The 19,918-nt window shown below is 42.1% G+C and overlaps 1 protein-coding gene across 1 annotated transcript in view; it reads left to right on the plus strand.

The window, feature by feature from the left end:
- The window catches only part of LOC145391410 (glucose-induced degradation protein 4 homolog), a 72,551-nt gene that overhangs the window by 5,016 nt on the left and 47,617 nt on the right, over nt 1-19,918 (plus strand). Inside the window, exon 2 of the mRNA XM_080266017.1 lies at nt 14,546-14,713. Coding sequence (XP_080122143.1) covers nt 14,546-14,713 — 168 coding nt within the window. The remainder of the gene's footprint in view (nt 1-14,545; nt 14,714-19,918) is intronic.

Here is a 19,918-nt window from a genome sequence, read left to right on the forward strand (position 1 = left end):
CTGACGCTAAACAGGGGCAAATCGTTAGAAAAAAAGCTAGTGTTACAACTGGGAAAACAAGTGTTTCCTATTAGCATAAACTGCTTGTGAGAGGAGAGCGCAGATTTACAGTTCTGAGCGCTCAGAGCGCTGCCATGTATCACAGCCAGGCTGGCCGGGCCGTGGTGGGGGTGGGGGGACGGGGGAAAAACGCGATACTTGGCAACAACTGAGGTCAGTAGTACAAAGGTAAAGTATGCTAATTGTAGCTAAAGGGTGGTGGTACTGATAGACAATACCAGCTGGAGCCTGCTTGCCCGCGGTTATTCAAAATTTACTAGAATCGCAAATGTGACGATCCGCCGTTATGTCCTTTTTGCCGAGCGTCGCAATACCAGCTGGAGCCTGCTTGCCCGCGGTTATTCAAAATTTACTAGAATCGCAAATGTGACGATCCACCGTTATGTCCTTTTTGCCGAGCGTCGCAAACGAGACGATCCGCGTTTAAGGGGTTAATATCCAAGAGTCTAATTTTCCAACATATATATATATATATATATATATATATATATATATTTGGGTCTGGTTAGTACTTGGATGGGTGACCGCCTGGGAACACCAGATGCTGTTGGCATCCCTACGTGTCAAGTGGGGTTGGTGGAGGATTAGTGCCCCTTCCTGTAAAACAATTAACTCTGAGCCCTTGGCCACCCCGTTTGGGATACATGGCGTCTGGCAATGAATGAATGAATGAAATATATATATATATATATATATATATATATATATATATATATATATATATATATGTGTGTACACACACACACACAGTGGAATTTCAAATTTCAGTGGGAATATGTACCTAGAAATCACCGTGAAATTCAAATCATCAAAATTTAAACTGAACTTGTTATGGGAAAAATTAGTTTGGGTCCAGGGATTCCGAACCTGACTACCTAAAATCATGATTTTTTGCCCACACCTCCTGTAAACTTTATGAACTATTATTGTGGTTAAGTAACTATTTCTGCATTGTATTGCCATATTGTCTGCACGTGTATGCTTGGTGTATTTCTGCCCTTTCCTGTATTGCCATTTCTCCTTTGGCTGTGAAGATTTAGAGGTGCCAGGCTGCTCTCGTCCATTACCACTGCTATCCGAAGAACCACTCTTGCTTGCCATCTTGAAACAGGTAAGTTGTGACGAAAATACAAAGAAATACATACAACTAAATTGCAGTGAAATGCATGTCCACATGTGGAAGGTACAGGCTGAAAGTGCAGCACTTGGCTGTAGAGGGCTGGCTGCTGGCAGGACAGTTGCAAAATGGCCGCCAACAGAGCATCGCCTTGCACATGGCTTGTTGTTGGTGGTGCCTACTACCATCTGGGAGCTCTTGTCTTTAAACATGACTGTTTTTTTTCTCAGTCTCTATTGTTCATTTGTATGTTGCTTCTTATATTCATAATTACTGTACTGTACTTCTCTGTTTCAGTATTCTGCCTACTGTATTTGCTACCACCTATAAATCATTTTGTTTTAGTATTTCTACTGTTGATTCTCTTCCTTTAATTTCTGTTGTTATATATTTGAGTTATTAAAGTATTGATTAATTAATAATAAGTATATTTATAGAATGATGGGGAATCGTCCAGGGTGTGAATTGTCTTGACGGGAAATCGTCCATGTTTTGATGGGGAATTATTTGACGGTGAATTGTCTCGGAACCATATCATCGTATGCTTCATATACTGTGTGAATAAATGATGTTGATTTTCATTCTCCTCTTGACACGTCACATACGATATTAGGTTAGGCTCATACTTTTTCTTATAATTTTCCTCCACTTCTAGCATTTTGGTTCGCATCAAAAATATTATCTATTTGTTTTGGTTGGAGAAATAGGTTTTTGGTGTTGGAAACGTTGGAAGAGGGGGAGAGAAGTGTAGATGAGATGTGGGAGGATGTGAACAAAGTTTTGCATGAGACTGCTGAATGTACGATTGGAAGGAGACATAGATTCAGGAGAAAGAAATGGATATCAGAGGAAACGTGGGATATGATAAAAAAGAGAGGTGAGGCTAAATTGAGGAGTGAGATGCAATGCGTTGATGAACGAGAGATTGAATTAGCAAGAGCTGCGTACTGGAGTTTGAATTCAGAAGTAAGAAGGTTAGCTAGGAGAGATAAAAGAAGATGTGTGGATGAAAAGGTTGCAGAGACTGAAATCTTAATAAACAAAAATGATGGACAGAGTCAAAGAATAGCATATGAATCGATTAGAGAACTGAGTGGTAATGCAGATAAACGCAAGGAAATACCAGTTAGAGACAGGGAAGGAAATTTATTGACCAAAGATGGAGATATTAAAAATAGATGGGAAGAGCATTTTGAGACAGTTCTTAATAGACCAATACCACCAGAAGAGGATATACCGTCTGCTCAGGAAGATTTAAATATAGAAACAGGAGAGTTGAGGCTTGCAGAAGTGGAGAAAGCAGTAAAACAGTTAAAGAATAATAAGGCACCAGGGGAGGATGGTTTATTTCCGGAAATGTTTAAAGTGGAGGGGGATAGATTAATAATGATCTTGACCAAGCTATTCGATAAGATATGGGTGACGTGGTTACTACCATCAGTTTGGAAGAACGGTGTAATTGTTAAAGTTCCGAAGAAGGGAGACCTGAGTGAATGTGGTAATTGGAGGGGAATCTCTTTGTCACTGATAGCTTTGAAAGTTTTCAGTAGAGTGTTGTTAAATAGGTTGGAGCCGGTGGTTGAGCGTATTCTGAGGGATGAACAGGCTGGTTTTAGAAAGGGATGTGGTTGCAATGATCAGATCTTTATAGTTAGGCATTTGATGCAGCAAGTTAATGAAATGAGAGTACCGTTAAGTCTTTGTTTTGTTGATTTTGAAAAGGCTTTTGATAGTGTTTCGAGAGAGACTATGGGGAAGATCATGAGACATTATGGAATACCAGAGGAGTTTGTGAGGGTCATTATGAACATGCATGAGGACACATTTTGTAAAGTGATGGTTGATGGTTGTCTGAGTGATTCGTTTGAAGTCAAGTCCGGAGTAATTCAAGGTGGTGTTCTATCACCTTCACTATTTATATTGGTCATTGATTACATTATGAAATGCGTTGGAACAGAAACCGGTGCAGGTATACTTTGGGGAGAGAACAGGAAACTTTTGGATTTAGATTATGCAGATGATATAGTTTTGATTTGTGATGGGCCAGAAGAGATGCAGAGAGTGTTGGACTGTTTGGTGAGTGAAGGTCGCAAGGTGGGTTTGGTTATTAATTGTGGAAAAACTGAAATAATCAATATGAATATGGAAAATGCGCAGGAATGTGTAACTGGAGGTATGGTTGTAAAGCAAGTTGATAGGTTTAAATATTTAGGTACTTGTTTAGCCAAGGATGGGTCTTTGAACTTTGAATTCGAGGAAAGGTTAAAGAAGGCTAATCAGGCAATGGGAATGCTTAAAAATATTTGGAATAATAACAATTTTTCTATGCATACAAATATCAAACTTTATAAGGTAATGGTTAGGAGTATCTTAATTTATGGACAAGAGTCTTGGTACAGCACAGTGACTACGGAAAATAAATTCTTGGTGTTTGAAAACAAAGCACTTAGAAGAATATTAGGAGCTAAGTGGTGGGAAAGGATACCAAATAGTAGAATTAGAGAAATAACGGGAGTGCAGCCGGTCGATGAATATGTTAGGTTCTCACGATGGAAGTGGCTAGGACATGTGTATAGGAGACAGGGAATAGTACGAGGTACACCAGGGTGGGTGGCACTTGGTAGGAGAGGTAGAGGAAGGCCAAAAGAGACGTGGATGAGGACAATGAGACGGGAAGCTGGAGATGAGTGTTGGGGAGATCTTGAGGAGTTAGCACAAGATAGGATGTGGTGGTGTGAGTTCATCGAGGCCCTATGCATCCCCGAGGGTGCCACAGGAAATGATTGATTGATTGATTTGGTTGGAGTCTGGCCCTGAGTGCACGTCACATACGATATTAGGTTATGTTGATACTTTTTCTTATAATTTTCCTTCTTCTAGCATTTTGGTTTGCATCAAAAATAGTATCTTTGCTTGTTTTGGTTGGAGTCTGGCCCTGAGAGCATCGAAAAGTAAGGTAGGTAGACCACTCCAAAATGCATCAAAATTTGATTCATTGAATTCTAAACTGTCAAAATTTGAGATTCCACTGTATATATATATATATATATATATATATTTATATATATATATACACACACAGTAATCCCCTCAATATCCGATGTTATAGAGCCTAAGGCACGTCCGGAAAGTGGTCCTGTCCGGATATTGGGCCCCAGCCTCCTGGACTTGTACTTATGGACCCTAACTCAGAAAAACACCTACCGTATACAACTCCCTCTGGACATGCATTGGACCTATTTAAGACCCAAATCACACCAATAGAGGACATAAAAGACTGAAATAAATGCAAAAGAACCATAAAATGAGGTTTTAGAGGTGAGTTTATACAATATTAAACATTCTGGGTACTTAAAAGAAGTCCCTGGCTCCTGGACTGGTAGTTATGGACCCTAACCTAGCCTAACTCAGAAAAACACCTACCTACTGCACATGCATAGCACCTAAGACAATATTCACACCAATAAGGTACATAAAAGAGCGAAATGAGGTTTTCGAGGTAAGTATGTGAAATACAGTACAATATGAAACATTCTGGGTACTTAAAGCAAGTCCCTGGCCATCTCGATGAATAACCTGCCTCCTCCCAGACTCTGACAGTAAGAAGGAGTTCCTGAAGCACTTGCAGTACACTGTTCATGAAGTTTTGCACTGAACTTAGTCATTTGCACTCAGAATTCCATTCTCTTAACACTGTGCACTCTTGTCTTACTTGCGCTCCAGTGTATCTTAATGAAAAACATGTTGCACTCTGCACTTAAAGTCTTTCCACTCATAAAACCATTTTCTAAACATAACACACTCTGGTTAATTTACGTTACATTGAAAGTCAATTAAATCTTTGTCTTTTCACTCAGAACTCAAATTCCCTAACACTATGCACTATTTTTTTTTTTTCACTGCACAACACTGTAATTTCCCGTGTGGTCTTGTGGAGAAGTTCCAGGCGTCTAATCACTGTCAGAGTCTGAGCGTAGCTCATGCAGGTGACCTAGGGGTGCATCGCTGGGTCGTGGTGATGGCGTACCCACTGCAGACGACTCTGAAGAGAGGCGCAAACTCATGTCGAGTGGTGATCCACCGTGCCTGATGTGCTGGGCTGTGGCTCGGAGCATGAGGGCCTGTCTTGGGGAGGCAATGGATTGGAGCCAGGGCTGGGCTCAGCGATGGTCACGGGCCTAAAAAAGCTGTCAGTGGTTGAGTGACGCAAGGAATGACGATTTTGATGATTAATGATGCGCTGCCTGAAAGCACGCACTTCCTCCACAAGTCCCAAGGGCCCCATCTCCCTGTCGCAGTCCAGGTGCTCCAGGTAGTCCAGAATGAATTCTAGGTGTTCCCGGAGTGCGCTCAGCTTGGGGATGACTGGAGTAGTGTCACGCTGAGAGGAGTCCGCATCATCATCGCCATCCTCTTTGGAATCTTCAAGCTGGGCACTCACACCTGCAACTGGAGATGCAATCTCGATATCAGACAATGTCTGATACCCAGGATCGCCCTCGTTGTCATCCAACCACTCACGCACTTCGTCCACATCAGCATCGTACTCATGCGCATGTAGACATGCATGGAAGTCATCCACGTCAAAACCTAGGATTTTGTGCTCCACATCCGTTCCGAGAAGCAGATGAGACCAACCATTTTCTAGAGTCTTGACAGGGATTTCCTTCCATGCACTGGCCCAGTTGTAGATGGCAGACTTGATGTTGTAGCGGCGAAGGTTTTCCGAAGTCCGCTGGCCCCACGTGTCCCGTCCCTCCCTGCGCTCGTCCTCGTCCTCGAGAACAACCATAACCTCGTCCTAGAACTTCTGTCGGTACAGCCTCTTCGTTGCCACGATCACTCTTTGGTCCATTGGTTGGATGAGAGCAGTAGTATTAGGTGGCAGAAACATGCACCTAATGCGCCCATTCTCAACCACCAAGTCCTTGTCGCACGGGTGAGCAGGTGCATTGTCGAGGAGAAGGAGGGCCTTTACCTTGTCGCGTGGGATTCCCAGTTTCTCCGTCTGGTAATGGATGACCTCCTTGACGAAATGGTGGTGGAACCAGTCTCTGAAGATGTAGGCTGTGAACCATGCCTTCAGGGAATGGTACCAGACGACAGGAAGGACATCCATCACCCCACAAAGACACCGAGGCTGCTTTGCACGACCAACAATAACGGGCTTGAACCGGTGCATGCCGTTAGCATTGGCACAACACAAAGCAGATATCCGTTGCTTGCAGAGCTTGCGGCTAGGTACACGCTTCTCCGTCTCCTCAGCTAGAGTGTTCGTAGGCAAAGAGCGATAGAATAAGCCAGTTTCGTCAGCGTTATAGACTTGACCGAGAGTGAGGCCCTCCCTGTTGATCAAGCGCTTCACCTTGTGCTGAAACTCCTCTACTCCATCCTCGTTGGCGTCCAAAGTTTCACCATGAGACTTACGGTTGGTAAGGCCATGTCGTAACTTGAATGCGAAGAGCCAACCTTCGGATGCCTTGAAGTCTGGGGCATCGTGAAGCCTTGCGAACCTCTCAGCAGCAGGCTTCAGCTCCATGCCACGCAGCACCACCACAAAAGCGAGCATGTGGGCGGCCATGACGATGAGCATGCACACACAATGAGAGATGGGCGGTAAGTGGGGAGGATGCAGGGGTGCTGTAGCGGACTTCGGTGGAACGATGCACCAAAACACATTTGGCCCACGCTGCGCGTGCCAACTTCAAATTACAGGTGGGAATAATCAAATTTTTTTCGAATTTTTTGCAGTTTTTGGCCCATTTGGGGAATATTGGATCCTGGGACGAAAATGTCCAGTAATTGGGGATGTCTGGAAATTGAGCGTCCAGATATTACGGGGATTACTGTATTATCACATTATTATGTCTTACATGGTTGTGTTCCATCACCAAATTCGTCTCATACTACCTGCTTGTGACTTGATTCTAAATGTTGTGTACTTTTTTCACAGCAGTGCACCAACCTACCTTCCTAAAGCCAGACGCCACAATCTCATAAGGGGTGTCCGTTTGTCTCTGAGTTAGTTATTTTATGGGGAGGAGCACTAAACCTCCACCAACCCAGTTATTGACACATAGGGAACATGTATGGGTTGGTGATATGGTTACCACCCAGTGATGTAAATGGTTACCTGGCTTACAGGAAACCATTAGGCTTGTCAATTGGTGTAAAGCCATCTGAAAAGGACAGAAGTGTAGCCTAAAAAAAAATGACAGGAAAGATGGGAGAATCAGTAAGAGAGGAGGTCAGGCAGAGAAACTTTTTTTGAAACAGCGACAGTACACCCTCGATATAACTAACTGGTACCAGACCCTTGACGTTAAATCTGAACACCATGCTGTTCAATAATTTCCCAGGCATCGTGGCTTTTACTGAACAAAGATCATTAAATATAGTGTTGTTTGGCTGTACACTCATACACAATAACATACAGTACAGCCAGGTCTAAATGGCTCGTTTTCTCAGTAAATGCTTTATTTACGAACATGTGTTTATTCTTACATTTCAGGAAGTAATTGCACTGCAAATAAAGACTGCAAGTAGACCTTGGATAAATCTGTGTTTGTTCGTCACACCACTCTGGTCAGTGTTTCCTGCACTGAACAAAATTCGTTAAATGAATATGATGTTTGTCTGAAGGTGGTCGTTTAAAGATGGTTCGGTAAGTTGAGGGTGTACTGTACAGTGACTCTGGGTAACATTTAATAAAAGAATAAAGAGCTTCTTACCATGAGGAGGAAAGGAAGGGTTTAGTATGGGTGACCAGATGTTTGCTAGTAAGGTCAGTCTGTACCAGGTAAGTGTAGCCATCAATTTAATTTAAAAGCTAATTTTGGACAATGAAAATGGCCGCAATTTAATAAAGTATGGTATCTGAAATTTATATGTGTCCAAAATTTGGACATTAAAATTTTTGTGGTTAGAATGAAGCTGACCCTCATTACGCAGAGAACTGGTGTGAAATGAATCACTTATATGATGACAAAAAGGTTAGGATTTTTTTTTTTTTTTTTAATATGATAGAATTTTTGCCCACATGGTGATTGTGATCCCATATGAATTCTTGTTGGTTGACATACAGTTGCTGTTTTTGCGTATACAGTCACTTTTATGCAAGTCTGCAGCCATTTGTTTGTTTCAAGGTGGCATTTGCACTTGTCACTACTGGGTGTGTTTGAGACAGTGATGGAACAGTTGTGTGGTGTTTGAGTTCAAGCAGCTAGGGAAGGGCAGTAACGTGAAATAACTACCAGTTTAAGTACATTGGAAACTTGTTTTTAATCATATTTTTGGTGGTGAGCGGCAAGTGAAGTACAGTGAAGCGAAATAACAACCAGTTTAGGTGAGTTGCAAACTGTTTGTAGATTTTGTTGGATGGGTGACTTTTGGCCAAAAACATATCCCCATTGACCTGACGTTAAAATTGACGATATCGAATTATGACAAATCGTTATGCAGTGGATTTTTTCAGATACATCCTCATCTGAAAGGGGGCATGCTGTACTCATACATGATAAACATCTCCAGCTGAAGTCTCTACTGCAGAGTTACATTAGCATCTCTCAGCTCCTTGCCTTTCCTTCAAAAGGAGGATGGTGGTCTGGAGGAAAACAGCAGCTTCAGCCTTCAGTCCACCCAGTTTATGCTCAGATGAGCCTGTGGTCACAAGAAACCATGCACACTTATTCTTTCTGATGTTATTTTGCAAACTTTAACACATCATTAGAAGTGTATGATTAACCCATACCATCCCAGGTATTTTTGCAATTTAATACCCACCTGGTCCTGGACCAAAAATGGAAAAAATTTTTATAAAAAATAATCCAAAAGGACACATAATTCAAGGAAAAGCAAAAAAAGGTACTCCTTATAGGAGAAACAAGAGCAGGATGGCCATCTGTTGTGTTTTTAGCCCAGTTTCCTAAGCCATGAGTGCCGTATTCCCGCCCAGCTGGGAGGGATGAGAGAGAACAGGCGAGGAGAACGAGGGATTCCCCGTTCGCAATATCCTCTTCCACTGGCTCATATTCCTCCCCAGAAGAGTCATCTAGGTCTTCCTCTTCAGAAGAATCACTAAATGAAGGGACAGAAAGGCCCATATGACCATTTCAGCAGCCTCCTATAGCCCAATGAGGCAGAAAAGTGGCATGATTTTTTCAGCATTCTGACACTGTGATGGACAGTGGCACACTGATGTTACCCACTCATGCAGAACCAAACTCATTGCCACAAATGCTTGGGCACAGTGTTGCCAATATGTTAAGCTACACGTTAGCAAAAAATTAGCTAGATTGAAGTGGTTTGAGACACGCTACAGCGCTCGAATTTAGCTGTTGGCACCATCACGTCACTGGGATTAATTGAGATATTTTGTACTGTCGGCACCATGCCGATGGCGGGATGGTACGGGTTAAATAATTTTTGAAATTTAGCCATTGTAGCAAGACAACTAGTTGTCTGATAGCATACTCTTGTTGCTGAAGTGCATCTGCTGAACATAATGAACTTGCATCTTGAAAATTATCATCTGCTACACATGCATAGAGATAATCATAGTACTGTACATTTCTTGTTGTGCTCCTAGCTTGTGTAAAATTTGCATCTGGTGGACATTATGCTGAAGTTGTTTTTCTGTTGCAGTCCACTACTCTCCCATCTGGGAATAGGGAGAAATTGAGGGGTGTTTGTTTAGCCAGGCAGTGGAACCACCTTGTTATATTGATGACATCATGGAAAAGTGTCCTCTTCAGCACTACTTTCAGTAAGCCCTCTTGTGGGAAGCCTCCAGCACTGAATCCAAACATCCATCCATCCATCCATCCATCATCCAATCCTACATCGCCCCATGAGGAGCGTAGGAGCCCGGGGCTAAGCAGTTGGTCCCGGCATTTAAGATGAGAGATACTATCCCAAAAAATGTTTGGTCTGTATGGTGGTTGCAAGCAGTTGACTGAACAACGGGGTCAGTCTAACTTAATCTGGCACTGTGCAAACACTTCTGCTGCCACAGCGCTGCTGCTGACCTAGTCAATTTTATTTTCATGATGTAGCCTAATGCAGCGTGTTATGCTTCTTAAATTTTATCTTAGTGTGGATATTATCACGACCCAGATATGTTATAATTCTCTTATTGACCATAGAAAATGTGTTTAGTTTCATTTTTATCAGTCAGAAGCTGTTGGAGGTATTGTTTATTGAAGTTCGATGAAGGAGAGTGTTAAATGTTGGAGTAAAATTAGTTTTCCATGACTGACTGTTTACATAACCATAAAACTACTTCCAGTACCAAAAGAAATTCTTTATCTAAAACCACTTGGGTGCAACACTCCAAAGAAACTTGTTCTAGTCAGCCCTTAAGGTAACTGCAGCTTATTTTTTAGCTGAGTTAAGATGATGATGCTTTAGAAATGGATTGTTTTAACACCTTGGCTTCGTATCTATCTATCTATCTATCTATATACCTAGGCTGCTTCCCCCAAGGAAAGGGAGGTAGCCGAGACAGGACGACACACTCCCCATTTACTCATCCATTCAAACACATTCATTCGCATCTTAGCCCCAAAGGGGAGAACGGACAGATCCTCACCGCCCCACACCGCACAAGGGTCAACTGCGCAATGCAATCAGTGACATCAGCAGCAGGGCCTGACAGCAGAACTGGTTTACCCCTGCCACATCATAACAGACCCATCCCCTTACCCGCACCTGACCTGACAAGCTGATCAGACCAAATGTGGGAGAATATCCCCTCAGGGCTGCGTCATCACTTAATCATTCACAATTTCTATCCATTTATTTCTGTCACGCACAGCCACTCTTCCTTGCTCAACAGACATTCCTCTCGCATCCAGTGCTCTCTTCACACTGTCCATCCATCCTATTTGTGGTCTTCCTCTCAGCCTTACACCTCTCACATCAGATCTAGTTATCTTTTTCACCAGTCGCTCATTATCCATTCTCTCCATATGCCCAAACCATCGCAACACCCTCTGCTCAACTCTACCAACCATCCCCCGAACAACTCCAGTTCTCCTTCTCACTTCATCATTTCGCACTTGATCCATACGTGTCACTCCACACATACTCCTCAGACACCTCATCTCCATTACATTCAAACTTTTCCTCTCTGCTACACCTATATTCCATGTTTCAGCCCCATATAATGCAGTCGGTACCACAACACCCTCATATAGCCTTCTCTTTACATCCATTCTAAGCGAACGACATCTAAACACTTTTTTCATTCCTTCCAGCACCTTTCCTACTTCATTTATTCTAAACTTCACTTCTGCATCTATTCTTCCATCCACAGCAACATGTGACCCTAGATATTTAACACTCTACCTCCTCAAGCAACTCGCCATTCAAAACTATATTCATCCCCCTACCATCTACCAACCTTGTACACTTCATCACTTTACTCTTATTCTCATTTACTTTCAATTTCCTCCTTTCACATACCCTTCCAAACTCCTCTACCAACTGTCTCAATCTCTCCTCTGAATCAGCCACCAGTGCAGTATCATCTGCAAACAGCAGCTGCTTCAGATTCCACTCTCCACCATCAACATTCACCAGACTCAGACCTCCACCTAAAACTTGCATTCACCTCCCTTACAACACCATCCATGTAAATATTAAACAACCAAGGCGACATCACACATCCCTGTCGCAGCCCCACTCTCACAGGAAACCAATCACTCACAGCATTTCCCACTCTTACACACGCTCTACTATTTACATAAAAACTTTTCACCCCTTTTAATAACCTACCATGAAGTCCATACAATCTTAAAACAGTCCACAAAGCCTCCCTATCAATTGTATCATACGCTTTCTCTAAATCCATAAATTCCCAAAACACATCCATGCCTTTCGCTAAATACTTTTCACACACTTGTCTCACAGCAAACACCTGATCCACGCATCCCCTCCCTCTCCTAAAGCCACACTGCTCATCACCAATCACTCCCTCTGTACCCTGTCTAACTCTCATAATTAACACTCTACCATACACCTTGCCTACAACACTCAACAGACTTATACCCCTAAAGCTAGTACATTCATACTTATCACCCTTGCCTTTATACAATGGGACCACACAAGCACTTGCCCAGTCAATTGGCACCATACCTTTCACAAAGCACACATTCAACAATCTTACTAACCAGTCAACAATAGTCACTCCACCACCCTTCAGGCATTCCACAGCACACCCATCCATACCTGCTGCTTTCCCTGTTTTCTTCTCCTTTACTGCCTTCTCCACTTCCTCCTTCGTGATCAAAGAGTCATTCAACTCTCTCAACACATTTATTCCTTGCACCCTTCCATCCGCCACAATCTCAGCCACCCTTTCCTCCTCTACATTTAACAATCTTTCAAAATACTCTGCCCACCTCTTCCTTACTGCATCCATCTCAATTAACATCCTTCCATCCTCTGCTTTTACTCATTCTTCCTTCCCAGACTCTCCCTTTCGCACCCTTTTCACCTCCTTCCAAAACATTTTCTTATTCTGTTGAAAATTCTCTGTCAGCCGCCTACCCCACCTCTCATCTGCTGCCACTTTAGCATCACGCATAGCCCTTCTTGCCCTATTCCTCTTTTCCTTATACCTTTCATATGACAACTCATCCTTCCTCTGCAGCCACACTTCATATGCACATATCTTCTCAGCCACAGCCATACTTACTTCCTCGCACCACCATTCACTTCCTTTTCTTACACCACCACCCACACGTCTCACACCACACACCTCTTCTGCATGCCCCACCACAGCACTCTTAAACAACTGCCATTCCTCCTCCACACTGCCATTTTCCCGATCTTTCACTACGTTCCACTCATCTTTCAATTTCTCCTGATACTCTATCTTTTTCTCTCTTTTATCCAGCTCACTCACTTTCAAAACCTCCCTGCCACGCCTAACCCTCCTAGCTCTCACCCATCTCTTTCCTACTCTTAACTTTCCCTCCACTAGGTAGTGGTCAGACATATCTCCACCCTCCCCTCTCAGAACTCTCACATCCAACAATCTTCCTTTTACATTCCTAGACACAACCACATAGTCCATCAAAGCTCTATCAATAACCCTTCCACCCTCCTGTCTCACCCATGTATACTTATAGATATCTTTCTTCTCAAACAAAGTATTTCCATTCACCATCTCTCGCTCAACACACATCGCTATCATTCGTTCCCCATTTTCATTTCTTCCAGGCACACCATGCATACCAACTACACCTTCAACTGCTACATTTCCCACTCTAGCATTCAGATCTCCCATCATTACCACATTCACATTCGTTCCAAAACTCTACAGACACTCATCAACATCTTTCCAGAATGACTCCCTCTCTTCTTCATCCCTTTCACTACCAGGCCAATATGCACTCACAAACACCCACAACTCACGTTCAAATTTCGCTTTCACCCACATCAGTCTCGATGACACCTCCTTCCATTCAATCACACACTGCTGTACTTCCGGACTCACTAACAAGGCCACACCTTCTCTTGCCCTTCCTCTGTCAGCACCTGACTATCTTCCATTCACACTTCCAAACATAGACTCACCCTTCCCTTTCATCTTCGTTTCACTCAAAGCTAACACATCCAACTTTCTTCTCACAAAAATTCTCCCAATCTCCTCCCTTTTAGCCTCAATCGTACTACATCCACGCACATTCATAGACCCAATCTTCAGGGTACGGGGATAACTCCATCCCCCAACCTTTTCTCTGGCCTGTCTCTTTTTAGGAACTAAAAAACAGAGGAGGGGGTCCCTAGTCCCCTCACCCCGCCCCTTTTAGTCGCCTTTTACGACACGCAGGGAATACGGTGGCAATATTCTTCCTAACACAACCTGGCCGCAGAATAGTAGTACCACCCCATAGTGCGGCCAGATTGTGTCCCCCCCGCCACAGGATATATTGTGAACTTTTCAGTCATTTTTTGGGCTTGCTGCATGCTTATGCTTGATAAGTGGGTTGTGAATCTTCAGTGTGTAGTGTAAACTTTGGCTGAGTAAAATGTTATGTTTGATTAGGTATAAGTGGGTCAAAACACATGGTGAAAACACAATTGTTTTTTAACTTTTTCCTGCACCACGGACAGGAAAAGTTTAGGGCCGCCGCGACCTAGGGTTAAATACATGTTAAGTCAATTAGCTCTTCAGATGTTGTGGATACGTATTTGTTGATTAACACAGATTTATTCATTACAGGGTATTGTGGTACTGTATTTGCCAGTTTTAGAGTTTTGTCCATACAGTGCAGTTATTCTATTCACGTAAAGACTAAGATGGGCTAATTGTAGACAGCCTGTGTGTGACGATAATTTTATTTTTATCCTTTTCAACAGCATGTAGATGAAGCAAATTCATACCTATGTGGCTACCTCAAGATTAAGGGCCTGACAGAGGAGTACCCAACCTTAACCACCTTCTTCGATGGTGAAATTATTAGCGAAAAATTCCCCTTCCTCACACGTAAATGGGATGCAGATGAAGAGGTCGATAAAAAACATTGGGTGAGAACTTGGCCATAACTTTCTGTATATTATGCACTGTAGGGTAGAAACATTTACTAGTTCCTCCTTATTTACATCAGATTCATTCATTCCTGATCTTTTGCATGTTGTTGTTGAGTTCTTTATGAAAGTTTTATTACTGCAGTACTTGCATCTTCTCGAGTTCTGTGGAGCTTTGCTACAGGTTCTTCTGTAATATGCAAGTTTACAGGGAAATTAAATACACAGTTTTTACTTTTACTGTGATGTTTTCTAGATAGTCATCCTTATAATATTCAGTTCCTTCTTTTCCTCCCAGGAACCTTTCTGAAAGAGGCTGGCCATGACAGAACTGTCTTTCTACCATCAGTACTTTATTCTCACATACCTCTTCCTCTTTATCTCACTTCTTTTTCTTATTTCTTAACCAAAGTTTATCTGAATAATGTTATTGTGGTGGTGGTGGTGATGTGACTCCAGATTGGTCGGGATGTAGACCTGGTGGACTGAATTAAACAAGACACTTCAATTGGGTACTCACACTGATCTTTTGTTGAGAGTATATGAAGAATTGTGTTGTGGAAGAGAAGTGCATTATTTAAGTGTGTTGTCATGTGATGGTTAGCAGTATGATGTTGGCAAAATGGATTGTTCATGAGATGAATTTAGTGTTGGTACTGAAGCAGTGAAGGGTGTTAGGCATATCATAGCATGGTTAGATGAAGGTACATATCTTAGGGAAGGATAGGTTCCATGGGATGAATGTCTGGTGGAGGTACATGAAAGATGCTGTTTGATTGTAGGTTTTGGATGGCTGTAGTGGCTATGTGCCTGTGTACTGTACTGTATTTGAAATATAGCATTGGGTAGAGGGGGGGGGGGATGCTATTGAGTCATTGTGTATAGTGTTTAGAAATTGTGTTATTGTACTTTCTTGAAGCAAGGGGTTCAGACCTTATGGAAGGAGTGTAAGGAAAATGACATTTTGTATAATTGGAGACCCTCTCTGCCAGGTTTCAGGCAGGATTGGGTTCTTGAGGGTCAGCCCCAAGTGTGGCACCCAAAACCATTTGGCCTTTTTTTTTTTTTTCCCCAGGGGTCCTGGCCAAAGTCTCTATGTAGTCATGGTTTTTAACCTTGGAATGCGAAATGTTGCATAATGGTAGATGTTCATGCTGGCCTTGTTTTAGGGTATGTCCTCATTGAGAGCAAGAAGGCGGGCTCAGGCGAGAATGGGGATGGGCTGGAGCTTTTGTATGTTCGCACTTGGAAAGAGAGCCACGGTGGTGGGCACAAATTGCCATGGCAACGTCATCTCGTCACCTTCAGCGACTGCAGGCGGCACGATACCTGGTGCAAAGAATAAAAAATGGCCTACCTACGAAAGTTGCTGTTGCAGGAAAACAGCATACTGAAGCATGAACTGCATCTTAAATGAGAGAAGCGGTGGGTTCACCAGATAAACAAGGAGAGAGCGACATGGTAAATATTATCATCTCACCCCACGAATAGAAGAGGACACTGAAAATTTTTATGAGTATTTCCATATGAAGCCTGACACTTTCCACAAGAGGTCTAGCTACTGGATCGTCTTTTTGAGGAATGTCTTTTGCATTTAGGATGAGGAAAACAAATATTGCAGACATTGTCACAAAAGTTTGCACAGTAATTTGGGATGAACTAAAATCTTTATACATGCCAGTTCCAGATGAAACAATCTACAGATGGTCAACTGATGAATTTGCATCAAAATGGAGTTTTCTCAGTTGCTATGGCTGCATTGACGGCAAACATGTACAACTGAAGTGTCCTAATGGTAGTGGGTCTGTGTTCTCCAACTACAAACAATTCTTTTTGATAATCTTACAAAGTGTGTTTGATGCAAACTGCAAATTTTTTATAGATGTTGGAGCAAGCAGCAGACAGTGTGATGGAAGGGTGTTTAGGGAAGTGATCATTACATACACCTTGAAATGAATGCTTTCAAATGTCCCACTCAAAGAAAGCTACCCAACTCTTTGCAGAAAGTTTAGTATGTTTGTTTGGGGGATGAAGCTTATCCCCTTCTTTGGTATTTGATGAGACCTTGCCCTAGACAAGGCTTAAACCACGACAAAAGAGTGTTTAATTATTGTCTGTCGAGAGCCAGAAGATGTGTTGAGTGTGCTTTTAGAAAATGAGTAAAGCTATTGAGACATCAGTTGAAGAAACAGTACAGATCACAAATGCTGTTTGTGTCTTACACAACATGATCTTCAAGAAGGAATAGGTGCAACAACCACTCATTTTGGTGATGAGGGAGAAAATCTAGGCAATGTGCAGTTTTCTAACTCAGCAGAAAAAAGTTACACAAGAATGGCAAAAAATGTGGGAGACATTTTCACAGAGTAATTCTGCTCAGATGAAAGCTCAGTACCCTGGCAAAATCACACAGTTTTAGCTTAATTTACCTGTCTAGTGCTATAAAGTATGCATATGGCCTTACTGAACCATTTTGTATCAAAATATCTCTACCATCTCTCACCATACTGTTAAAACTATAAATTGACTGCTATTCACCCATAAACAAACAACAAATTATACCACGAGATTAGTATGCATATGTAGAATTAAACTCCTATTTTTTTGTCCAGTCCTCTTCTATTGCTGTGCAGTATATGCTTTGTTACTGTGGTTAATATGAGATGCATCCCATATAGATGGTGTTAGTGAAGCTTCAATATGAGCTGCTGTATATCCATTCTTCGCGCACGGTTGAAGTGAGAAAAGTTAACTGTCAACTCTTCCCGCTTGAACCTGCGCGACCTTGTGCTGTTGCCAGCTCGCAATCGCTGGCAGTACGGCCACTTATATAAAGCTACTATGGTTTGAAATCTCCCGCCCCAGCCCGCTGTCACGCATGCCCACCTTCTTGCTGTCAGTGAGGATATACCCGTAGGCAGGGTGAGACTCCTGATGGCCACCCTTCATGAAGGGGGACTGCTCTCATGGGAGGGAATATTATAGTTTTTATACGTGCATACAAAATTTTGCACAACAGAACACTTCACCCAGATAAAAGTTTACAGAGGGCAGAACTCTCAGGATTTGCCCTACTACCATCTCTGTAAATAATTATTCCTTTCCCTATACGATATTGCACAGGTGGGTGCAGCTATTAAAGGTGTCCTTTGTCTTGTTTCTTTCATTGTGTAGGAGATGGTGCAACATAAATTTACAAGGCATGAATGACTTGTACTGAGGCAATGAACTTTTTTCCACTCATGTTTATGTGGTAGTTGACTTTTGTTCCTTGGTGCAGGTGATGTAATCATACAGTATAGGATTTTTGTACAGTAGCCAATATATACATATGACAGGATGGGTCCAGTGACATCCAGAGTTGAATGTTTAGCTCTTGGTATCCAAGGGAGGAGTGTAATGATCATGCATACCTAAGTCATGATATGAGTTCTCATATAAAGCTGTTTGTTATTAACAACATATTTACTATAAGTTTGGCAAAATATCACTAAACTGAACTTGTCACCCCCACATGAGTGAAACCACACGCATCTCCAAGTACTGGAATCCCCCCTTATCTGAAAAGGTTCAGTCAAAGAAAGTGCATTCAGATATTGGGTTTTCAGGTAATGACAACAGTATACCATGGGTTTATGGTTTATGTAAAGTAGTGCTGGTCAGTGCACAGCAAATAGAAGGTCTGCACCCACACTTCTGCACTTGTTCTTTGGCCTCTTCCACACCACACTTCCACACACCTCTTAAGTTTTCGCACTTCCGGACAGCTGCACCCACACCCAAGATATATTTATACTGTATATATATATATATATATATACAGTGAAATTTCTAATTTCGATGGACATGCGTCTCAGAAAATCACCGTGAAATTCAAATCATCGAAATTTAAACTGAACTTTTTATGGGAAAAATTAGCTTGGGTCCGGGACCTCCGAACCTAATTATCTAAAATCATGATTTTTTGCCCACACCCCCTGTAAACTTTGTGAACTGTTATTGTGGTTAAGTAACTGTAGTTCTGCATTGTATTGCCATACTGTCAGCAAGTGTATACTTGGTGTATTTCAGCCCTTTCCTGTATTGCCATTTCTCCTTTTGGCTGTGGAGATTTAGAGGTGCCAGGCTGCTCTTGTCCATTATACCACTCCTGCTTGCTATCTTGAAACAGGTAAGTTGCAACAAAAATACAAAGAAAATACATACAACTGAATTGCAGTGAAATGCATGTCCACATGTGGAAGGTACAGGCTGAAAGTGCAGCACTTGGCTGTAGAGGGCTGCCTGTTGGAAGGACAGTCGCAAGATGGCCGCTGACAACAGAGCATCGCCTTGCACATGGCTTGTTGGTGGTGGTGCCTGCTCTCATCCAGGAGCTCTTGTCCTTAAACAACGTGACTGTTATTTTTTCTCAGTCTCTATTGTTCATTTCTATGTTGCTCCTTATATTTATAATTACTGTATTTCTCTTCATTTCAGTATTCTGCCTACTGTATTTACTACCACCTGTAATTCATTTTATTTTAGTATTTCTACTATTGATTCTCTTCCTTTAATTTCTCTTGTTATATCTTCGAGTTGTTAAAGTATTGATTAGTTAATAATAAGTATATTTATAGAATGACGGGGAATCGTTCAGGGTGCGAATTGTCCAGACGGGAAATTGTCCATGTTTTGACAGGGAATTATCTTATGGGCGAATTGACTGAACGGTGAATTGTCTCGGAACCATACATCATATGCTTCATATAGTGTATGAATAAATGATGTTGATTTTCATTCTCTTCTTGACACGTCACATACGATATTGGGTTAGGCTCATACTTCTTCTTATAATTTTCCTTCACTTATAGCATTTTGGTTCACATCAAATATATTATCTTTGCTTGTTTTGGTTGGAGTCTGGCCTTGAGAGCACATGTCACATATGATATTAGGTTATGTTGATACTTTTTCTTATAATTTTCCTTCACTTCTAGCATTTTGGTTCGCATAAAAAATATTATCTTTGCTTGTTTTGGTTGGAGTCTGGCCCTGAGAGCACGTCACATACGATATTAGAGCCGTGATTTCACGAGAAATAAGTCAAATGTTCTGATTGACTGACCAACTCAGCTGGGTTGATCTTCGGCAAGTGATCGCCTATACAACAAACTATCAGCTGATCACTCTCCCTCCTCCTGCTCACTCACTGACAACAACAAA

This window comes from Coenobita brevimanus, chromosome 18 (genome assembly GCF_032717465.1).
Source record: "Coenobita brevimanus isolate Jiangsu-jjx chromosome 18, ASM3271746v2, whole genome shotgun sequence".
Taxonomy (NCBI): Eukaryota; Metazoa; Arthropoda; class Malacostraca; order Decapoda; family Coenobitidae; genus Coenobita; species Coenobita brevimanus.